This window comes from Athalia rosae, chromosome 5 (genome assembly GCF_917208135.1).
Source record: "Athalia rosae chromosome 5, iyAthRosa1.1, whole genome shotgun sequence".
Lineage (NCBI taxonomy): Eukaryota > Metazoa > Arthropoda > Insecta > Hymenoptera > Athaliidae > Athalia > Athalia rosae.
This window is the reverse complement of record NC_064030.1, coordinates 3,274,491-3,283,681: the sequence shown is the minus strand read 5'-3', so window position 1 is coordinate 3,283,681 and position 9,191 is coordinate 3,274,491. Positions and strand designations below refer to the sequence as shown.

Here is a 9,191-nt window from a genome sequence, read left to right as displayed (position 1 = left end):
GACTAGTTCCATCGCGACTAAATTGACGCCAGACCATGACTCTAACGCGAGAGTTCGACCTTCGTATTCCATCTGGTTCGATACGTTGCGTCGACAGCCCGAGCTGGCCAAAAATTCGAGAATTGATGAAAATTGTTCGTTCGTGTTCTCTTCGTGCACAATGCATCCATATTCCTAATTTGTGAAATCGTGAAGGGAAAAAATAGGAGAGAAAAAACGAATTCCTCGTCCCATGAATTATTCAAGCGGCTGGCCGAATCGCGAGTATCGCAACCCATTTTGTTGGGTAATATCGTGACGTGCGATTTTCGATGAAAATTCGAAAACCTCCCTCGAATACCCGAACAGAATTGTGCTCCAATTTTTAACGACACGACGTAGCGTGGGTTCCGAGGTATACGGGGAATTCGCGAGATCTTCTAAGTCGTGTTTGGGCATTGTGTTATTTTTCTTTGTACGATTGTTCTTCGGAGAACTCCCCGGGCGACTGTACTCATAGCTGTTTCTTCAGATCTACATAAATGCGCGTATAGATTCGATTATTTTTCTACCCTATAACCATCAAGTGTGCCAAAAGTCTAATAATTCATACCACATGCCCGCCACGGACGGAATTATTACCCTTATGGCGCACCGTTTTAAAGTCTTCGCAGAATCTCCTCCCGCATGCGGTTAACTGCGATATTAAAATCCATCAAACAACAACAACTTGTTCGGTACAGCCCTGTGTTCAGCTCGTATGAAAATCAAGAACGAGGAATCTACACTTTCATCCGACATTATTACCTTTGGAAGAATTTTAAAATTCTCTCCTCTTCGATCCGCGCACAACAATTCGCTTGGAACGACGGCAGATTCTTTTAGCGTAGGTTGGTAGAAAAAATAAGAAAACTTGGAAAAGGGGGGTGGCCGTGTCGGCGACGACAAATGGACTAGGGAGTGGTCGAATAATATCGAGAGTGTAAAGGGGTCAATTATATCGCGTTTTAATCCGAGAGCGTATGGGGAGGTATTACATAAACTTAGCGTTGATGGACGGTTTTTTTTTTTTTCTTCTTCTTTCGTCTCACGGTCTACATGAAATTTCGACACGCGCCTACGTACACGTAGCCAGCAGCAATTAGATACACGTCTGTTGCGCAGTCTTGTTATTCGCGAACCACAATCATCGACAAAAAACCCGGTGGTCATAGGTCTTCCGCCGAAGAGACGAGAAAGAAAAAATTGTCACGTTATTTCGAAACAACGTTTGACCACATCTCGGATTCGCAAAAGACGAATCAAACGAGACAACGAGTAATTGAATGAATGAGGGGCGTTTTTTTTTTTTTTTTTTTTTTTTTTTCGATTTGTTATTCCAGACGAGATCCACGAGGATTTGATTTCCCTGCTGCGTTATCCGGCGCCGTCCGTCATCGTTCGATCTATCGTTAGAAAATATTCAGAAATCTAGTCCGCTCTTATGACCTCTTGGGACTTTAGTTGGAATCAAATACGGATCGGTTTCAATATTTTCGCCAACTTCACGCAATGCTCATTTTCCCTGTCTAAAAATACATTTATCCTACTTTCGACTGCATTCTATGCGTACGTATATATGTGTAGTTCATTTTCACGGTACGTAGCTTATGGTCTCTACCTACAGCGCGTATTATACCGATCGCCATCAATAAAAAAGAAATCGGAGAACTGCTTTTTGTTAAATTTTCATTTTTGTCAATCTGCCCAGTACGAAACCAAAATGTGTACGAAACTAACTAATCTTTGCGGCTTTGTTCGCTGAAAATTTACAGACAGACTGTGTTATTCGGTCGAGCTACTCCAAAAAGCTCTGGTTAATCTCGGTTCGCGTTCACGCTAAAGCTCGAACGTATAGAGAAAGAGAATAATTATAAATCATATAAGGTATAGAACAAGCAAACGTTCGGCGGAGGCGCAGGAATCGCATCGAAATCGGAAGGTCGGTTTGCCCGTGGAGCCGCGATACGCGGAGCGTTGTATAAAGTAGCTTCGGAGCTTATTGTTGGGTCGGTAAATAACGCGGGGGGCTACGAAAGCTAAAGGCGTAAAGGCGAACGACGAGACGGACTCACGGAAAACACCGAGGATCGTTTATCACTCGAAGACCTTAATTGTTACGTATCGTCATCTTGTCACCCTCCGTATATTGCTTCGGTATTGGCTCCGTAATTGTTGTGCACGACAGTTTTGTCCAGCGACATCGTAGATTTCATGCACACCGAGCCTCGAGAACCCCAGACCGATCTTTGAATATTTAACCTCCTTTATCCCGCCGCTCCCGAAAAAAAAAAGAAAAGTTGAAATCAACGTCTCGTATTTTCGGATAAAAAGAATTCGCTGGCCCAGTCTTTATCATACCAAACATACCCGCGTACCTACGGCGAATCTTGCAAAGCTCTACAACTCGCCGTGGCGACCGAATTTATTATGCATTCGGGTGTTCGTCTAACGCGTTATACGCGTTGTGTACGGACTCCGCGCACCTAGTCTTATCTATGGAACTTTTTTTTTCCACTTTTCCTACTTCTTCTATCGCGATTGACTCGCGGCAAGAGAAAAAAAAAAATCCGTTTCACTCCTCGCTTTTCATGGGGCGAGACGCCAACCCAGTTCGAGCTTTTCTCCGCGCCGCCCCTCCCCCCGTTTCGTCTCCATCCTCCAGCATCCGCTGTCGGAATATTTCGCGTCGGATGTTGCAATCAAAGCTGCGGAATATTTGGATTAAAGCCAGAAATTTGCAGTCCATTGCAACGTGGCGCTACGCGGAGGGGAGCTTGCGGGGTCGCCGGGGGGGGGAAATCAGTTCGGGTAAATATAAGCTTTTGTAAACCCAGAGCACGGGATCGGAAACGATATTCCCATAAAACTCGTCGGTATTTTTTTTTTTTTGTTCCCTCCTCAAAATGCTCTTCATTTTTTTGTCTCTGGGAATATTTTGCGATCTTATTCCTTCGTTTCCCGATAAGACTTTATTCCTTTTTCTCTGACTTACCTCTCAGTACCTCTTATGCATACCCGTGTATACTTTTACTCGTTGTTTATGTATCCCGTTGCTTTGAATCCCGTCGAAAGAATTCCCTTCACTTTCCAAATATCAAAACTCCCGTTGTACACGTTCGAACGCCCCTCATGCATGCGATTCCTACGCTCGACAGGTATTCTCGTGCACAATAGATCCAGTATGAATACAACAAATAAAGAAATATGAAAAGTGACGCGAGAAATCCATTTATTTATTTATCTTATTTCAACTTCTTGATTTCATGTAAAACTGACACTGTATCCGAGTGAATGTATTCGTTAAACAATTATTTTACTACGTGTGTTAATTTTTTCTTTTCAGTGTTACGAGATTCTGAAAGACGCCTGCACCAATCTGAGAGGGAAACCGCAACCCAGTGGAAAACCTTTCACGCCCGTACACACGTTTGTTCTGAATCCAAAGTCGATTACTATGGGGCAATTGTACGGAGAGTACGATATCAACACTCACGAATGGTTAGTTTTTTTGGAATTCTCGTTGACGACAGGGGACGAAAAGCTCTGGGAAATATCAGCGAACGGAATAGCTTAATTGGTCGACGTCTGTAAGCAGGCGTGTTAGAGTAACTTTGGTATAATCGGATGTTGATTGTTTCAAACTTTCGAAACGGGATATCGTGGAGTTTGCTTATTGGATTCGTCATTACCCTGATAATGGCGAACTCCTACCCCGATAATTTGCTCCTTTGTACAACAGACGATGGTCTCCAAACTCCGAACGCCAAAGAGATAATTTCATACGTACGCGTGTGTTCGTATAATTTTCGGGTAAGGTAGTCGGGGTAAGAAGCTCCTCAGAAATCAAGGACGGGGATATTTTCTAATTGATAATGGGGACTTCGGTAACTTGACGAAAAAACGAAAACCAGTTCTCCGATACGAAGAGGAGAAGTTAAATAGTTCGTCGGCTTCTCAGCCAACTTCAAATTAAAGTCAACACATTAAACTCCGACATTAGTTTGGATGTTGTACCCGCACGCTGTGCATACCTCGCATTTAATTCGGGCAAATTCCGTGATGTTATGCGATGATTGAAGTCCGGAAGGGGAAACTCTGGGGCGTGATTGATAGAATTATTTTTCAATATTCGTATCAGGACCGACGGAATATTGTCGAACATGATAAGGGCCGGGACAACGGCAAACAACGACGACAAACGATGGTACGTTTTCGACGGTCCGGTGGACGCCGTGTGGATAGAAAATTTGAACACCGTACTCGACGACAATAAAAAACTTTGTCTGACTTCCGGCGAAATTATGAAACTCGTACCCACCCAGACAATGATGTTCGAAGTCGCGGATTTGAGGGTCGCCTCTCCAGCGACTGTCTCCAGGTAGGAAAAATTTAATTAAAAAACAAAATTGCCCGTGTATAATATAGTTATTTTTTCATCGCTTTTACGAGCGCGAGGAATTTATAAACAATGTTTCATTAAAGGTGCGGAATGGTATACCTCGAACCAGGTGTTCTCGGTCTACAACCTTTCATAGATTGTTGGATCGCGGCGCTACCAGAGGCGAGTATATTTTCGTAATTTTTTTTCCTTCCGTCTCCTTCTGAATCTCTCTTTGACAACCTAGTTTCGAATATTGCAAAAACGTTTCTTCTACCCGCGAGTGGGTACCACCGGATCGGCGATTCAAATTCGCGCGATTCAACGTCGTCCATCTGGAAACTGTGAGACGTCGGAATGGGATATTGTTTTTCATTCCGGTTCTTGTCATCCTCCGAGAATCATATTTCTCCCCTATTTTGGCCTCGTCGGTTGGTCGTATTATAAGCGCCACCCGAGTCTCCGAGTAATAATCATTGTGCCTCGAAGCTTACGGATTATTCAGACACTTCCAGTTTCCTCTTTGTGTATAGCTGATAATGACATTTCGACTGTTTTATGAGACAAAGGAAGTTCGGAGTTGAAAATAAGTCTGGAGAAGCTTCCGAGAGCTTTTTAAGATTCTACCGTAATCTCTGCGTATGCAGCGAACGGATCCGAAATTGAGTATGTATTTTGATTTCAGACGATGAAAGACTTCGCGCAACAGCTCTCCGACCTCTCCTACCATTTCGTTATTCCCGGTTTAAAACTACTCCGGCAAGAACTCCAGGAAATCGTAGCTACCGTGGACAGCGCGATGGTCATGTCGTACTTCAATCTACTTCAATATCGTATCGGTCCGATGGCGGGACGCGACGGAAAAGCTCCACCGTCCCTCGCCTTCCAAAGATTGATACGTGAGTTTGAACAGCTGCGAATGGTTTTTAAATTTCCAGGATACCCGCGGCGACCGGAAGCTCAGTTTTCTCCGTTGCACGTTTCAGATGAATTTTTAATTACTGTTCTTTTTATTTTAATGCCGTCTTCGCAAACTCAACACCGTACAGTTTCTCTCTTTGCTTGTAACAAATAAGCGGAGAGTCGTATTCTTGGTTCGTATTTTTTTGTTCTCTTCTTTTTTCTCCCATCTTGTCGAGAATTTATCTTTTTCTGTTTTTTTTTTTTTTTTTCTCTCATCTAGACGGTCTTCGCGAAACGGTTCTTATTCGCTAAAAATCGACTTCGCTAGCTAATAAAGGTAGTTTATCTGTTCGAACATTGATTGAGTCTAACAAAAAAATGTTGGATAATTAATTATATTCTTAGGACTAATTATGCAGCCAGAAATGGTAAGTATAACTAGTCGAATGCAATTAAAATAGACTCTCGATACGCGAGATAGTTAATTAAATTCCACAGGGAATCGTTACGACGACTCCGAGAACGATTCCCCAATTTATGCGTATTATACCTAGCTGAAAAATGCGGGGTTGTAGTAAAGAAGCATCGCAGACTCGAATCTTATACATTTGATCCTGAGTGAGGGACCCGCGGGATATTCCAGGGACGCTCAATCGTATCGCAAAACGTTGTAAATTGCGCGACCTGAATAGAAATCCTCAGCAACTTCACGAAGATGTGTCCGATATTTTTTTTTTTGCCCCTCTTTCACCTCCAATTGCGAGATCATGTTTGCCGAAAACGCGGAGCGAAACGGATGCTGAGGATATTTTATTTTTTCCCAAATCTTTTTCCTTCTGTTTTAATACAGCGAAACTTATCACACCGTGGGTCGCTTTTTCTGTTGTCTGGAGTCTGGGAGCTACTTGCGATTACAACGGTCGTCGCGTCTTCGATACTTGGATTCGAAAAATGCAAAAAGACGCGAGACATGACATGCAATTCCCTACTCAAGGATTGGTGTACGATTACAGGCGAGTAAAAAGCCACACATCGGCGGTAACCGATTACCTGTGTCACCATTTCACGAGATTCGATGATTCCGTGACTTTTCGTCGCGCCGCGGTTTTAATCTGAATAATTATTAAACTCCAATTAAATTGACGAGGATGTTCGAATTAATTACGCGTCAATTGTCAGATCAGAGCGCCGCGATATTTTGTCCACTTGTTCGAAATATTCCGCTCGCAGCTGCGGCAACGTGAAACGTAGTTCATTACGTTGCTGGCTCGGAAAATAAAAAATATTGAAAAAAGAAAAGAGAAAAAAAAAAAAGAATTAACAAATATTCCAAAAATCAAAATTCCTCTCCGCCTCGCTGCAGCGAACATCGTCATTCTGCGATATTTATTATAACTTGAACCTTACGCACGCCGGCATTTTGTGCGACTATAATTTTAAATAATTGGAAATGGAACTGGGACGGAAATAATCCGTACGACAATTCGCGATACGTTCTTCGGTTAGGAAGTAAATTCTCTCTAACTGTGCAATTCGCATGTAATTATGGGCGTGTTGCGTACACGTACCTACATCCCGTACAATGTATGTGTGTATAGAACCGAGTATCACAGCGGTGTGCAAAGATTCTCTGCAAATTAGATTCTTGCTAAGCGTGGGCGATCACGTATCTACATCGGGCGGGCAACGTACGTACGTACGTACACGTATTCGCAGGATCTTAGCTGAAATTAGTTTCGTCCTCTCCCTGTGGGGGTTTATACAATATCGTCTGATTACCATAAACGGTACGTTGTTTCGAGCGAACAACAGACCTGGTTTCTTTTTCCAAAATCGCTCAGCTACTCCGACGGGCCGTTCCAAAATTGTTTGACGTAAATTTTTTATCATCCCCCCGGCAGGTTACACGACGGCGGATTCACCGATCCCATCGAAGGAAGCGAACCCCTTCCACCCACGTGGGTCAAGTGGCTGGACGATATTCCATCGATAAAAATCACCCCTGACACAAAATTCGCTGGTGATTGATTGAAAATGAAAAAGAGGATGTTTCGTTTTTTTTTTATCGAATTGTTTTTTTTTTATGATTCGTCCTGTTTCTGTCAGACATGGAAGTGCCGACGATCGACAACGTGCGTAACGCTGCGCTTATCGGGTACCTCCTGGTAAACGACAGTCACATTCTATGCGTGGGACCAACGGGAAGCGGGAAAACGTTGACGGTTTCCACAAAATTGGCGCGTAATATGCCGAAGAAATATATCTGCGATTTCATCACCTTCTCCGCGAGGACGTCGGCGAATCAGACGCAGGTATTTATTCGGGTAGAGCTTGAACTTGCGGTAACAGACGTCGAGAAAAAGTTGCGATCGGGTGCGAATGACAAAAAAAAAGGATACACGGAGAAACTGTAATTATGCACGTTGCATCGATGCCCCGACGAGCTTGGGATCGTTGTCACGACAAATTTACCTGGCGAACCTTCGTATCGCCAGCTAGACGATCCCAGTTCTAATCACGTAAAATTTTGGGTACCTCCAAACGCCTCCCTTGAATTCCTGATCATTTCTCTCAAAGGATCTAATCGACTCGAAGCTGGAAAAGCGACGCAAAGGAGTCTACGGGCCTCCGATACTCAAGAAACAAGTGTTTTTCATAGATGACCTAAATATGCCGACCCTCGAAGTCTACGGCGCTCAACCACCGATTGAACTCATACGTCAGTTCATGGATTTCAGCGGTAAGCGTTTCCTCGCCTCACTTCTATAGATACATTCGATCTTCTCCTTGTTTCTCATTTCGACGCTACAGACGGTCGAATTTTTCTGGAGGTTTCTGATGTTTTTTTTTACGTTTCAAATTTTTGTTCGGTGCGTTGAGAGGTGTTACTTCTTTCATTCTCCCGATATTAATGTTATACGAGCTGTCGCAGCGACGAGCCGACGTCGCTCACCCATTAGAGCGACGATAGATGGGGAAAAATTAATACGGAGCAAAAAATAAAATTGAAATAATAATAATAGAAAACCCGAAATAGAAAAAAAAAAAGCGAAAGAAGGAGATGAGAAAAGAGGAATAAAAAAAAATACGCGGGGGATGATAGTGAGGAAAAATCAATAGACAATAAGAAACACGCCTTTATCAGCGACGCGAGACCTCCTACAAAAGCGACCCGAGGACATCGGGTGACGGGTGTCGAATGAGAATGGGATGACCCCCCGGAACGATCGGGGTCAATACAAGGTCAGGGTTCGAGTTGCCGCCTTTTACAGTCTCGGGTCGTGGAATTTATTTCATCGGTCGGCAATAAAATGAAATAATCCGTTTCTTCCTGGGATTCGAGAGAAGAGATACAAAGAAACGAGGGTGGCAAAAATGGTGATTCGAGATTTGCATTATGATTTGTCAGTCGTTCGGCGTTCTGCAGGTGTACATTTATACCTGTACAGAGATGAAAGGAGATTAGACGTTAGACCGTTCGTGAGATTTTCGAGGGTTTAATTTATTTAACGAACTCTAGGTCGGCTTTTCTGACGGGTCGTAACATCTCGACTGGCATGAAAAATGAATGATAAAGCGAGTGGAAAAAATGAGTAATTTTCGAGACTTGAGATCGCCGAGGGTAGCGTGAGATGGAAGGGAAAAGAGAGACGGGAAAATGGCGTGGAATTATCTCGTGTCAATTTACGCAGTGCAACGTCTGCAGGAGTGTCGTCGAAAAGTGCTTTTTAGTCATGATTTAGACAGGGTGGTACCTCGGATTCTTCAGCCCCCGCATTCCGAAGGGCTGTCCATCTTTCATCGGGTTTAACAACCCAGAGTAGACTGACTCTGAAACGGAGTAATTTTCTACGTCGCGAGGAATATTAATAGAATGAAATAAGAAGAT

General features: G+C 43.4%; 1 protein-coding gene across 1 annotated transcript in view; it reads left to right on the top strand.

Annotated features, from left to right (window-relative positions):
- Positions 1 to 9,191, top strand: part of LOC105692888 (dynein axonemal heavy chain 1-like) — a 64,805-nt gene that overhangs the window by 39,885 nt on the left and 15,729 nt on the right. Inside the window, exons 22-29 of the mRNA XM_025746897.2 lie at positions 3,365 to 3,519; positions 4,160 to 4,399; positions 4,504 to 4,582; positions 5,085 to 5,298; positions 6,153 to 6,315; positions 7,204 to 7,322; positions 7,409 to 7,614; positions 7,880 to 8,042. Coding sequence (XP_025602682.2) covers positions 3,365 to 3,519; positions 4,160 to 4,399; positions 4,504 to 4,582; positions 5,085 to 5,298; positions 6,153 to 6,315; positions 7,204 to 7,322; positions 7,409 to 7,614; positions 7,880 to 8,042 — 1,339 coding nt within the window. The remainder of the gene's footprint in view (positions 1 to 3,364; positions 3,520 to 4,159; positions 4,400 to 4,503; positions 4,583 to 5,084; positions 5,299 to 6,152; positions 6,316 to 7,203; positions 7,323 to 7,408; positions 7,615 to 7,879; positions 8,043 to 9,191) is intronic.